This window comes from Protopterus annectens, chromosome 10.part0, assembly GCF_019279795.1.
Source record: "Protopterus annectens isolate FY-2018-M chromosome 10.part0, PAN1.0, whole genome shotgun sequence".
Lineage (NCBI taxonomy): Eukaryota > Metazoa > Chordata > Ceratodontiformes > Protopteridae > Protopterus > Protopterus annectens.
The window spans coordinates 1,657,738,811-1,657,753,459 of NC_056744.1; the positions used below are offsets into that span (position 1 = coordinate 1,657,738,811).

A 14,649-nucleotide genomic window follows, 5' to 3' on the forward strand; every position below is an offset into this window, starting at 1 on the left:
CATCTCCATTTGTAACTAATTCAGATCCAAACTTGGAGGCCTTTTACAAGAATCATCAATGTGCAAATGCTTCAACCATTCCCTATAACAAAACTATAACCAAGCCCTACCAACTCTCCACCTTTGCTATATATATATATATATATATATATATATATAATATCTATCTATCTATATATATATATATATATATATATATATATATATACATACATTTGTAGGCCATTACCTATAAATGTCTTATTAGACTCCACACACACACACCTTCACTTCCTGTCCCACCATACAACTCTCTTGACATCCTCTTAACTGCCTCTTTCTTCTTATTGTCTTCCCCATCTCCTACTCTGCAAATCTAACACTATCTCAATTCTTTCTATTTCGCCCTGCAAACTTTAATCCTAGACTCTCTTATGCAGGTAGATTTGTAAATACCTACATACCTGTATGACTCATACCTCTCAACTGTCCAGGATTTTTGGCATGTTCCTCATAAAAGTTGTGGATTTCTGGCAAATCACTGGGATGATCTGAGGACTGAAGTCACTAACTAATGACATGCATTTAAGTTTCAGATTTCAAATCATTCAGAAAATGTGTGTTAAAATAAACCCTGTTACTCTAGCAACTTTCTAAGTTTATAAGTAATATTTAAAATGTGTCCATATTTTTAGGCCTTTGTCCCTTTTTTGTCAGGCTTTGCCCAGATTTCTTGCACTGAGGTTGAGAGGATGTGTATGTAACTTGCTTACTGTATTCCTTGTGTAAATTTTTAATGTATGAGAATGCTTTTCTGGCTGTATATTCTCCTGTATGTTCTTTTGTCCTGGCTGAAATGGGTTCTTCAAGTTCAGCTCATTACCGTGGTAAACAACCACATATAAATAAATAAACAAGCGAACATACTGTAGGGTCTTAAATGCGATTCACAAATGTTTAGTCACTGGGCAAGCTGCCCAACCACTCTGCACAATGCATTAAGGAATCTAGCATACTATCCATGTTTTGTGCAGAACTGAGACACACATTATGTTACTATAGCTTCTCTGTGTAGCTGCAAGAAAAGCAGGTATTAGTTCATATACATTAAGTTGTAAAATAAAACAAGCTTGCTCAGTGAAAGAAGTCTTTGAGCTGATATGCCCAGGGTTTCTCCAAGCCCAGCTTGTGGTCATTAGCATTTAGTATGTTCTGGTAGAAACAAATTAGCTATTTATGGCATCAACAGGATTTCTGTCACAAAGACAGGGGGATTCGCATTTTAGTCCCAGTAATGTAGGAGAAGGAAAATATAATAAAAACATTTAGTTTAGGAATACATTTAATTATCTCTGTCTGTATAAATCTGAATTACTTTAATGTGTCTTTTTCTAGCTGATACCTTAGTGAAAGTTTTCTAGGAGTTTGTAAACTGTAGAATACCTACATTTAAGGGGCAAGTGTTGTAGTTTATAGTATGGGATTACAACAAGTGCATTGAACATTGCCCCTTTAAATGGAGGCGGTCACTTCCCTACACATTCGACTTCCTGTGCTCTGAAAATGAAACAAAAAAAAAAAGTTGAAATAATCATGGCCTGCAGCATGCCTGGCATAGGTTATTCACAGCTGTTTATTTACTCAGTTTTACTGAAACCCTATTGATTTTGGATTGTGGACACCAGTTCTGCAGTCTCTGTATGCACAGTATTTGATGCAACAAAACTCTCAAGTCTTTAATGTAGATAAGAAACTTCTTAATAAGCTGTCTGCAGGCTCATAATGGTTCGAAGATCTCGGAGAGAGAAGCTAGAGCACACAAGGCAGGAAACAGGCTATAAACAGAGAGAAGAGACGCACAATCTGTGTGCTACAAATGGGAAAACAGAAAAGTGCTGCAGGGATCACAGGCAGAGACTGGAGCTGTTCTGCCAGGAGGATGAGACCTTTATCTGTGACCTGTGTGTTCCAAGGCATTCCGATCATAGTTCTGTATTTATGCATGAAGCAATCAGCACTTACAAGGTGAGAAACACTTTATGATGACCTTAATATTAAATAACTGCTTTCTCAGTATGGGATGTGCTTTTTTATTTCTCATATTTTAACCTAAGAAATGGGGGCTTCTCATTGTGGGAAAAATTACTTGGCTTAAAGGTGGTAGCTTATCAATTGGAAATGTTCAGGGGCTGTATTAATAGAAATGTCTCTGGTTACAGATATCTCAAGTCATATTGAATTTATAATATGAAAATCATTCCAGACAAACTGTAGTACTCTGTATGCTGAACATTGGAGGACTTAATATACGCAATAAATTATCCCCTAACCCCATAACATTGTAGCAAAACAGTTTACTGACAGACACCAACAGAATGCTAAATAAAGAATTACATTTTTGTTTCAGTCTATCCAGTGATAGGTGGGTGAAAGAGAAGCACATTCTGGGGAATAAAAGGCTTATTTTTTGTCTTGAAATGTAACACATATCCCCACGGACTGAATAATAACATTAGTTGTCAAGTGTTTCAGGAACCTGGATAAATCCATGTAACAAATGTAGTACTTGACGTGCTACTGTTTTCTCTGTTCGCCTCTTGAATGGTGAATTTGTACTAATTTCTGTTTTAGTGTTATGTAATGTTAATGATTTGCATGCATTTTACCTTTTAGAAGGCTGGGTATTCATTTTTAGCTTTGTTACCTAGTAATAAATGTGAATATTCCTTCATAACCTGGTGTGTAACCATTTTGACTTTTCCAAAGTGCCAAAGTGTAAATGAAGAAGTTGAATACATTTTTTGGTGTTTATAATTTGGGAACAGGAAGGGGTAGTTGTGGGCATGGCCTGCCCAAAATTTTGCATGGCATTAAACTGGTAGTACACAGCTGGCTAGTGACCAGATTAGGAAGCCTCCATATGAGTTCCTGAGCAGCACTTTTGGAAGACACTGACTGGGCAGTAGAACACTGTCCTGGTAAATAGATGTCAGTAAGGGCATAAATATAATAGAGATAGTTAACAGAATAGTGCATGTACTGCTTGAGAAGCCATCCATATAGAGATTAAAAAGGTTAATGTTTAGTTTTACCCCAGACTACTTGCTGCACAGGATGAGTTTGTATCAGTACTGCTCATGGTATTGGTTCAGCTTGCAAGCCAGACATCAAGGTGGCTGATGGGATGTTGGAGGGTCAGTTGACAGCATCTAGCTCACCTTGTTTTTTTTTTTGGGGGGGGGGCATATTTTTGCTCAGCAACTTCCCAGTGGAGGTTAAGGACAGCATTTGTGTGTGTGTGTGTGTGTGTGTGTGTGTGTGTGTGTGTGTGTGTGTGTGTGTGTGTGTGTGTGTGTGTGTGTGTGTGTGTATGTCAGTATGTACATGTATGCATGTGGCAGGTAAAAGTGTAGGCCACAGAAGAAATCCCAAGCTGCCTGGATGGTGCCACTTTGAGTTGCTCTATCTTATCTCACAATGCTACTGACTGTTGATAATTTGGGAGCAGAAATCACACTGAATAAAAATGTAGTGCTGAAAAAAAAAAGGCAGAGTGGAGACATGACAGAACTTTTTAACTACCTAGAAAATAGTAGAGTTAAAGTGGCTGCCATCTTTCAAAAGAATAGTTGCACAAGAATGAGTCTGCACACTGAAGATAAAAGGTGCAATAACTCTGAGTGATAGTACATCATAAAGTTATTGAGGAGTGGTACTGCCTAAATGAACTAGCACAATCATGAGTAGTGACTGACTTTTAGGCTATACGCTGTGGCAAAAGGCAGTTCATGTCATTTTGTAATCAATGATGGAGACCCATAAAAGATAAGATAAGATTAGTTAAGTGTTTAAGCATAGGTAATGGTGCAGTGTGTGTGTGTGTGCACGCACACACACACATCCATCTGCAGAGGTGAGAGTGGTCTTGAGTGAATGTGTAGTTTCTGCCTGAGTGGTCGCATTTGGGGTGTTTTTTAAAGACTAAAATAGGAGGGGTGTGTGTATGTATGTATTTGTGTGTGAATGCGCGAGTGTGTCCAGAAGTGTGATCGGATGTGAGTGTACCCATGTCAGACTGTCTGTGAGAGTGTGTGTGTGTGTGTGTGTGTGTGGATGTGCACGCATGAATGATTGATGACATCTGGGAGTTTTAGATACTGGTATAAACTTGCAATCCAGACACATTTTGCTGAACATGCAGGCAAGACAGCTACATTTCATATCTCTTCTTCCTGTCTTGAAGGATGTTATCAGCATGTTTGATTTAAGATACAGTGTGTATAAATGATTTGTACTTCTGTGTATTCAATATGAGTTGGTACAGCCATCTAATCCCTATGTGTCAGTGAGTCTTGGTACAGCCACCTAATCCCTATGTAACAGCGAGAGTTGGCACACCCATCTAATACCTATATAGCAGTAAGTCTTGGTACAGCCACCTAATCCCTATGTAGCAGCGAGACTCGGTACAGCCCTCTGATTGTTCTGTATGCAGCTTGAGATGGTGCAGCCATGTAATCCCTATGTAGCAGCTGGTCTTAATACAGCCACCTAATCCTATGTAACACTGAGAGATGGTACAGCCACCTAATCGTTATGTAGCACTGAGAGGTGGTACAGCCACCTAATCGTTATGTAGCACTGAGAGGTGGTACAGACACCTAATCCCTATGTAGCATCTGTAGTTGGCACAGCCATCTAATCCCTATGTAGCAGCGAGTCTTGGTCCAGCCACCTAATCCCTATGTAGCACTGAGAGATGGTACAGTCACCTAATCTCTATGTAGCAGCAAGAGTTGTCACAACCATCTAATCCCTATGTGTCAATGAGTCTTGGTACAGCCATCTAATCCCTATGCAGCAGCGAGAGTTGGCACAGCCATCTAATCCCTATGTAGCAGCTAGTCTTGGTCCAGTCACCTAATCCCTATGTAACACCGAGAGATGGTACAGCCACCTAATCCTTATGTAGCAGCATGATTTGGCACAGCCCCCTGATTATTTTATATGCAGCATGAGTTGGTCAGGTCATGTAATCCCTGTGTAGCAGCATGAGTTGGTACAGCCCTTTGATTGTTTTATATGCAGCATGAGATGGTGCGGTCGTGTAATCCCTATGTAGCAACTGTAGTTGGTACAACCATCTAATCCCTGTTTAGCAGCATGAGTTGGTACAGCCTTCTGATTTTTCTATATGCAGCATGAGTTGGTGCCGTCATGTAGTCCCTGTGTAGCAGCTAGTGTTGGTACACCCATGTAATCCCTTCCTATGTAGTGTAGTTATAGCTCTCAACTTGGTCAAATAAAATGCACCTAATTTCATCATCAGAGTTGCAGTTCTAGTTTGATCTGTAATTTGTATCGTACTGGGTGAAAGTGCCTTTTCAGCCCTTAGACCAGCCACCTTAAACCATCTCCCTACTGTCTTGTGCAATGTGCTATATTACAGCACCATTGCACATAATTTACTTTTCATCTGCTTTGGAAGTATAGAAGGATAAAGCCCTAACACTTACCCATACAGCTCGTGTTCAAATAGCGGCTTGGGCACCTGGCCAAGAACAGGGAGGAGGAGCATGCCTCGTCTGGGTGGGAGGAAGCATGTTGGCTAAAATAGGATCTTTTTTTGCATCTTGGTGGAGGCTAGGAATGAGAGGGAGATCACCAGGTGGGGTTAGTCGATGGATTAAGGAAGGTTGGTTTCTTTAGGTCCCAGGGCAGTCATGTCCTCAGCAATTACACCTAATTGCCCGCTCAGCTTCCAGACATAAGCAAGCTTACAGGAGGGGTAGTGTTTTGGAAAAAGCCCTGATACTCGACCAAGCATCATGATGCTGCTGGAGCTCTATCTGCCCCAAACTAGCCAGGGTACATTTTTGGCTAGGCTTATATAGGCCCTAAGGCGAACAGCCTAGTACCCTCCTATGAACCCCCTACTGAGTTTGTAATATCAGTGATAGGTCGTCCTTTTAGTCCCCGTCCCTCTCATCAAGATGGTACCAGTTGGGAGTTTGGAGATAATCGAACTAGCTGGACAACTGAGGGGCACACAGAACTAAAAATAAAAAAAGTACTACTACTACTAATAATTAGTTTTCACCTGAATGATCAAGTTTTATTTTAATTCTTTAGGCTCTGCTAGTTTCTCCACGTGTGTCTTACACATAGCCTCATATAAAATTCCAGAGGCTCACAATTCACTGACTTGTGCAGTGCACCTCATTACAGTATTATTAAGCCTAAATTACTTTTCACCTGAAGATAAAAGTTTTGTTTAGGTGCTTTGGACTCCGCTAATATTTCCATGTGACCTTTATATAAAGGTTCAAATAAAACTCCTGAGGCTCAAAAACTGCGGGCAATCAATGTTTCTTTTTTAAGTAAGTTTTGGTCCTACTCTGTAAATCATTGCAAACTTGCCTTCAGTTCTTTCACTGTTTCCTACTCTTGGCTGCTTGTTAACTTATTTGAAGACATTCATAAATAAGTGGCATACTTTAACATATTTCTTATGAATAAGTGAATATAGTAACATCACTTGCAGATGATCACAATGGTGCAAATACTGTTTCTTATCCTTAAGTATAATTTTAAATGCTCATCTTCTTCTGTTACTCATAACGCCTGACCTATGACCTAAGATTCTGTTAATGCGTTATTAGAATTGCATCGTGTGAAACAGGCTTTTACTCTTCTGTTCTGTATTGTGCTACTTCTTTACAGCTGTACATTGTATTCATAGCTGTTTCTGTTAGGTTTCCGTACTATTTATGTAAATGTGTGCGTGTGTGTGTGTGTGTAATAGTGCTAAATAAACTCTGCGTACCATTTTTGAATAAAGCTCGAGGACGATGTCTTAATAAGTTCACCTTTTGTAAACGGAGGAAGATCCATTAAAAGTTTAATTTAGATTAAGTACAGAAGTGTTGATAGAGGAAAGTATTGAAGTTTGTATAAAAAGTGAATTAATGTTTAGTAACCCTTCATTTTTTTCTTTGTGATGTGTGATGTGTTTTCTGTTTTAAGTCCTGGTGGTAATTTGTGAGAGCCCCCGTTTGTGTCATCTAAAATATGACTCTGGCAATGCCTCCTAAAATGCAGAATGCCTACATATTGTCCATTTCCTTTAAAATAGCAATAGAAACATTCTGATTTAAAGTCTAAAAGTGTATTTGAGTGAGGTGTTTGCCTAGAAAGTAGCTGTTAGAATGTTTTTCCATGTAATAGTTTTGTGTTCTATATTTTGTTCATAATTTAGTTGGGTCACCCTGCTTGTACCATCTGAACTATGGTTAATGTCTCCTAAGATTTGTATTTCACATGTGCCATTTTCCTGTACCACAGCCGCAAAAACTTACTGATTTCAGTAAACCAGTGAAAAAAATGAATTGTATCTTAGAAAATGCAGCTGAGTGGGATACTTGCAAAAACAGTAGATTTTGGAATAGGAAAATCACGGGATGTTCACAGATTGTGATAACTGCTGCAAGAATGTAAATTTGACTGGAGTGCAGTCTTAAGGTGGTCATCAGTTACTGGGCAGATTTTGCTTGCAGTTATGTCCCCTAGGTGACGGGCAGTTTATTGCCAAACCATGGCGTTTACCAATAAGAGTGAAAGGGAAGGTCTACAAGAGGGTAGTGAGACCAGCTATGTTATATGGGTTGGAGACGGTAGCATTGTCGAAAAGGCAGGAGTCAGAGCTGGATGTGGCAGAGTTAAAGATGTTGAGATTTGCACTGGGTGTGACTAGGATGGACAGGATTAGGAATCAGTATATTAGAGGGTCAGCTCAGGTTGGACAGTTTGGAGACAAAGTAAGAGAGGCGAGATTGCGTTGGTTTGGACATGTACTGAGGAGGGATGCTGGGTATATTGGGAAAAGGATGCTAAGGATGGAGCTGCCAGGTAAGAGGAAAAGAGGAAGGCCTAAGATGAGGTTTATGGGTGTGGTGAGAGAGGACATGCAGGCGGTTGGAGTGAAAGAGTATGATGCAGAGGACAGGAAGAAATGGAAACAGATGATCCACTGTGGTGACCGCTAACGGGAACAGCCGAAAGAAGATGATGATGATGATGACGTTTAGGAGGATTTGGTAATGAAAGAGAAAACTGCTCATACCTAGATGTATTCTGTTTTGTATCTCCCAAAGCAGCATTTAATAGACAAGAGAAAACCACAATCTTAACTAAGATTATTAAAGAAATAGCACAAAAACAGAAGAATATTAAACAATTATGCACTTAACACACAACTGTCTACAAGACTGCTGAATACAGTGTACCCCCGAAAGGACAGAAAAAAATGAAACGATCATAGGCTGTATAATCTTCCTGCAAATCTATCTTATGCATAGTAGTTCCAAACTCCAAATATGTGTGTGTAGGAATTTATTCTGCAGCAGTGATCCATTTATATAATGATTATTTAATAGCTATATTACTTACAGTGCAAAGATCAATGGTGAAGAGTCTGAACTCTGATTGGTGTAGTGTTGACCCCTAGTATATATCTCCCAACTACTAAGTGCAGTAAATCTGGACAAAAGCCAAAAGTAATGGGGAGGATCAGATGCCCTAAATCAGGGACAGATTTTAAAAGTTGTTCTTATAAATTTAGAAAGTATCAGGTTTTGCATCAGCATGCATTTTCTGAAGAATGTTAAGGCTGAAACTCAAATGTGTGTCATTATTTAGTGGCTCCAGTCCTCAATTTGCTGGAGAACCACAAATCGTGTGAGAAACAGACCAAAAATATGAGGCAGAAATCTGGACAGTCTGCAAAAGTCTGGACAGTTGAGAGGTACACCCTAGTGTCAGTTGTAGTTCTACAGCAGTAGATGTTATTAGACTGCATTAGCGAACCCTGTCCTCCCACAAGATTGGACATTGAAGACTTATTTTTTTTCATTTGTTACTTTTATGCAAATGTTTTGTATTTCTTAAGTAAGAAACAGTGAAAAAGTAAGTATATTGACCATAAAATTAACAGCAAACCAGATAAACCATTTATTATGTGCTTACTATGGTACACTACTGATCCCTTTGAACCTTTTACAGAATATTAACAAAGGTAGATTCAAAACAGTGATTGTACAGCAGTGCTGATAGTTATTTCTGTGTAAATAGTATAATGATAGTAATATGTTGAATTCAAACTTTGCTCGAGTCTGGAGATGTCAGTTTCTTAAGTTCTGTGTGTCATAATTATTTGCAATATTTCGATTGGAGGACATAAATAGGGGTGGGGCTTACTTCCATGGTTTTGTAATAATGACTGTTAGTGCAGGTTCCTGGAGATTGAAAATGACAGGTGAAATCGGACATTTTTTTAAAATGCAATTTACATCTTCAAAAAGGTATGTTTTCAGTTGTGAAGGATATTGAGGGGTAGGGCCTGGGTGGCAGTGACAGCCAGAGATATGAGACAGGAAAAGGAAAAACTAGGATTTATGCAGTAGAGTTTGTTAGGGGATTTGTAAAGATTGCTGTTCGGAGAAGATATACAAGACAGTACTTAGAGGTGTGATATATTGATAGTAAGTATGTTTTCTGAGTCAGATGAGTGGTTTCTGAGGCAGCCTGGACAGCTTGAATCAGAAGATTAAGAAAGAAAGAAAGAAATAACTTGTGGATGAGAAATGCCAGCACATGATTTTCATTAAGTAACGTTTTTTTAACTAAATGGTACTATGTCTGTGATCTTATGGAGGTGCCATTGCTAGCCCAGTCAGTCTTTAGGATGGTATGATTTTGTTTTAATGCAGAGTGTGTGCACTGTCTGCCTGTCTTGTGTGACAGGATGTATTTTTTGACAGAGTTAATACTGTTTATATGTGGATATATGTCAAGCATGTTCATAGTGGGTTGCAATATATGCAGTGGATATAAAAAGTTTACACACCCCTGTTAAAATGCCGTGTTTTTTTGATGTAAGAAAATGAGACCACAATAAATAATTTCAAAACTTTTCCCACCTTTAATGTGACATATAACCAGTACAATTCAATTGAAAAACAAATCTGTTAGGGGGAAATATAAAAAATAAAAAACGTACAATAAGTTGGTTGCATAAGTGTGCATGCCCTTAAACTAATACTTTGTTGAAGCACCTTTTGATTTAATTACAGCATTCAGTCTTCTTGGGTAGGAGTCTATCAGCATGGCACATCTTGACTTGGTAGCATTTGCCCACTCTTCCTTGCAAAAGCACTCCAAATCTATCAGATTGTGAGGGCTTCTCTTCTGCACAGCCCTCTTCAAGTCACCCCACAGATTTTCTATTGGATTTAGGTCTGGGCTGTGGCTGGGCCATTCCAAAACTTTATTTTTTTTCTGGTGAAGCCATTCTTTTGTTGATTTGGATGTATGCTTGGGGTCATTGTCGTGTTGAAAGGTGAAATTCCTTTTCATCGTCAGCTTTATAGTAGACACCTGAAGGTTTTGGGCCAAAAGTGACTGGTATTTGGAACTGTTCATAATTCCCTCCACCTTGAATAAAGCCCCAGTTCCAGCTGAAGAAAAGCAACCTCAAAGCATGATACTGCCACCACCATGCTTCACCATGGGGATTGTGTTATTTTGGTAATGCGAAGTGTTGTTTTTGCGCCAAATGTATCTTTGGGAATTGTGGCCAGAAAGTTAAACCTTGGTCTCATCAGACCATAACACATTTTGTCACATGCTTTTGGTGGCCTTGATGTATTGTTTTGCAAATTTTAGCCGGGCCTGGATGTTTTTCTGTGTAAGAAAAGGCTTCTGTCTTGCAACCCTACCCCATAGCCCAGACATGTGGAGAATACAGGAGATTACTGTCACTTGTAGTACTTGCCAGAAATTCTTGCAGCTCCTTCAGTGTTGCTGTAAGTCTCTTGGCAGCCTCCCTGACCAGATTTCATCTTGTCTTTTCATCAGTTTTGGAGGGACGTCCAGTTCTTTGCAGTGTCACTGTTGTCCCATTTTTTCTCCACTTTTTGATGACTGTCTTCACTGTGTTCCATGGGATATCCAATGCTGTAGATATTTTTGTGCCCTTCTCCTGACTGATAATTTCAGCAGTGAGATCCATTTGATGCTTTGTAAGCTCTCTGTGAATCATGGCTTTTGCTGTAGCAGGCAACTGAGTAAATGTCAGAAAAATCCTACTAGGACAGCTGAATTTTACTTGGGGTTAATCAGAGTCTCTCTAATTGATGGAAGGTGTGTACCCAAGAAGACTGAATGTTGTAATCAAATCAAAAGTTGCTTCAACAAAATATTAGTTTAAGGGTGTGCACACTTATGCAACCAGCTTATTGCATGTTTTTATTTATTTATTTTTTTTTTCTCCTAACAGATTTGTTTTTCACTAAGCAACAAAAATCCAAATTGTAGAATACAACAAAAGTCCCAGTATGGCCAGAAAAAAAGTTTAATGCAATACAAGTAGCACAAAACACAAAGTAGCACTCTAGCGCCTTGGCTTAACATAAGCCTTCAAGGAGTTCATAGGTAGGTACAAGGCTATCTGCCCTGGGGCCTATACAAGCCCAGCCAAAAAGGTACCCTGGCTTTTGCCACCCAAGAAAATTATTTTCCTGTGCCACTGTCGAGCAGAGCCACAGAGGTGATCCTTGGGGTGAATTTTCTATTTCCCATCCAATCATCAAGATTTTCTTGAAGAGTGCTAATGAGGAGCTTTGTTTGATATAGATAGGTAGTTTATTCCAGAGTATGGGAAGTCTCTGGGACAGCAATCTATCCCTCCGGCATGTTCTGTTTATTGTGGTGACAAGGTTTAGGTCCCTAGAGCATGTAGCTCAGAGGGATTGGGATTTCTTTAAGTGGAGCATGTCCAACAGCTCTGGGTTTGACATAGCTTTGAATGTTAGGCAGAGATCACCTTTGAGTAGGCGATAAGCGACAGAGTAAAGCTGGAGTTTTTTGAGATGGTCTGCATATGGCATCTGTTTGAGGCCAGTAACCCTCTTTGTGAGGTATTTCTGCGGCCTTTCCAGTTGTTGTAGATGACTTGCGAGGTACATACCAAAAGGGGCGTTGTACTCTATAATGGGACTAATGAGTGATGAGTAGAGGGGAACAATGACCTCTTTTTTTTTCTGGATGAGAAATCTTTTGTGATGAGGTGTGCCACATAGAAGGATTTCCTGACTACTGTGGTGATGTGATTATCAAAGGAGAGACTACTGTCCACCTGTGTCCCAAGGTCTCTTATCACACTTTCGGTGTCCTATGTTGTAGTTCATGGGTACAGAATTTTTACCAAAGGGGATGAAAGTGCACTTTTTGGCATTGAGCTTGAGGCCATGGCTTTGACACCAGGCATCTGTCCCAGTGAGGCCCTTTTATAGGATGTCCACGTCGCTAGGAGTTTCAATTATGGCTCCTAGTTTGCAGTCATCTGTGAACTTCGTTAGCCAAAGACCTTCTGTGTTAGCCTGTACTTCAGAGAAGTAGATACCAAACAGGAGAGGACCCAGGACTGAACCCTGTGGTTCTCCACTTGTCACTGGTCTGAAGTCGGATTTGGAGTCTGCTACTTTCACAGTGTGGGTTCTGTCAATGAGCCAGTTGGGAACCCATCTTGTGACATAGGGATTTATACCTAGTTTAGTGAGTTTATCTATAATTCCAGAGTGGGGGATGGTGTCGAAAGCCTTGGCAAGATCTAGATAGCCTGTGTAAACCACCTTACCCTTGTCTACGGCTTTGGTGACTGCTTCAAAGAAGTCTGTCAGGTTTAGGAGACATGATCTGCCTTTTACAAACCCGAACTGGGTGGGGTCCAGAGTTTGGAGATTACCAATGTCTTTGTTTATAAGTCCCATGATGATACATTCCATGGCCTTGTAGACCAGGCTCATCAGGCTAATGGGGTGGTAGTTCCCAGGGTCTGTGGTGGCTCCCCCCTTGTGGAGTGGGATAACCGTCGCTGTGTACATTCAGCAGGCACAAAGCCTGAGGTGAGGCTATGATTGAACATGGTACTTAGGTGGGGTGCCAGTTCGTTCTGTAGCTCGTGTAGAACGCAGCCTGGGATGTTCTCTGGTCCCATGGATGCTGTGTTCTTGGCTTTGGAGAGTGTGGTTTTTACCTGTGCAGCAGTGATTACAGGAACTTTGCATTCTTCCAGTATAGAGATGGGCACTTTAGGGGATGAGAGGGGGGTAAAGTTAGCACTGAACCTATCTGCCAGGATGTTGGCAATATCAGTTGGGTCTGTATATTTAGTGCCATTGTGCTGTAACTCAGAGCAGATCTGAGTGTTGCCATTGAGATTCTTGACATAGCTATGGAATGCTTTGTGGTTTTCTTTAGAATCAGTGGCAATTTTGTTTTCGTAACTAGCTTTGGAGGATTTTATCAGGGATCGCAGCTTCTTACTGAGGCTGACCAGGGAGCTCCTCCAGTTTCTTCCTTCTGTTGTACAGTTTGTTTATGGCAGGGGACCACCAGATTGGCTTCCTTTTTTTGGAGGATAGCGTCTTGGTTCTGTTTGGGAAAGCACGATCCATGCACTCATGTAAGTCCTTATAAAGTGCAATTGTGTAGGATTCAGTAGTCGTAACTGTATTGTCCATCTGCATGGGTGTCATGAAGTTCACACTTCTGTCTTAAGCATGAAGTTGGCTTTGGAGAAATTTTTTACCATGGTTTCCTTAATGGGGGATGGGGGCAGGATGTGGACATCTAGGGTAATTAGCTTATGGTCAGATAGGACCAATGAGGCATTGACTTCAGGTGTGGAACACCGGTCACTCATGTTGGTAATGACTAGATCTAGGATATTGTTGCCCCTGGTGGGGTTGTGGATAAGTTGATACAGGGCATTGGAGTTTATGAATTCCAGAAAGCATTGAGCGAAGGAGTTGGTACGTGAGTAGTTTTCCCAGTTAATGGTGGGGTAGTTGAAATCGCCCATTATTAGGGTGTTTGGTTGAATCCTAATATTTTCCAGTATATCAAGAAAAGAGGAGTGGGAATCTTGGGGCATGGTGGGTGATCTGTAGCAAGCTAAAATTTGGATTGCAGTTTTGCTCAGAGTTAGTTGCACTTGGATAACCTTGGCTGCATTATGCTGAGCAACTAGCCTGGACGTGTGGGTATTCTTAATGAATATGGGCACACCTCCGCCTTTGGTGTTCCGGTCCAGGTTACATGGCCAAAAAGTGTGGTATGAGTTATAGCCTGGTAGTGCAGGGGTGCTCTCTGGAGCCTTGAACCAGGTCTCAGTCACTGCACAGATATCGATGTTCTCCATTTTAAGGAGTGCCTCGAGTGAGTGCATTTTGAGATTTAGACTTCTAACATTGAGTACCATCACCTTCAGTTTTTGCTTGCCTGTTCCTGTTATGGTGGTAAATTTGTCATTTGAACCTTGCCTAAAAAAAGGCACTATAGGGGCGGCAAGAACCTTAGCCAGTATCCGTAATCCTAGGGGTGACAGATGCAGGCCATCTCTGGCAAAGCATCGTGGTCTGTCGACCATGTCATCCCAGGCAGACAGATACTGGATCCCTTTAGAATGGCACCAGAAGCTAAGCCAATTGTTGAAGTCAATCACTTTGTCCTTGTAATGCGGCATCATTCTGGGTGATGGCAGAATGCTACTCAGGGCTAGGGTCATACCTGCCTTGGCTACAAGATCAGAGAGCTCCTCCATGTCTCTTT

At 40.6% G+C, this 14,649-nt stretch overlaps 1 protein-coding gene across 1 annotated transcript in view; it reads left to right on the forward strand.

Moving 5' to 3' along the window:
* LOC122814381 overlaps positions 1 to 14,649 on the forward strand; it is a 498,155-nt gene that overhangs the window by 348,068 nt on the left and 135,438 nt on the right. Inside the window, exon 9 of the mRNA XM_044086965.1 lies at positions 1,745 to 2,004. Coding sequence (XP_043942900.1) covers positions 1,745 to 2,004 — 260 coding nt within the window. The remainder of the gene's footprint in view (positions 1 to 1,744; positions 2,005 to 14,649) is intronic.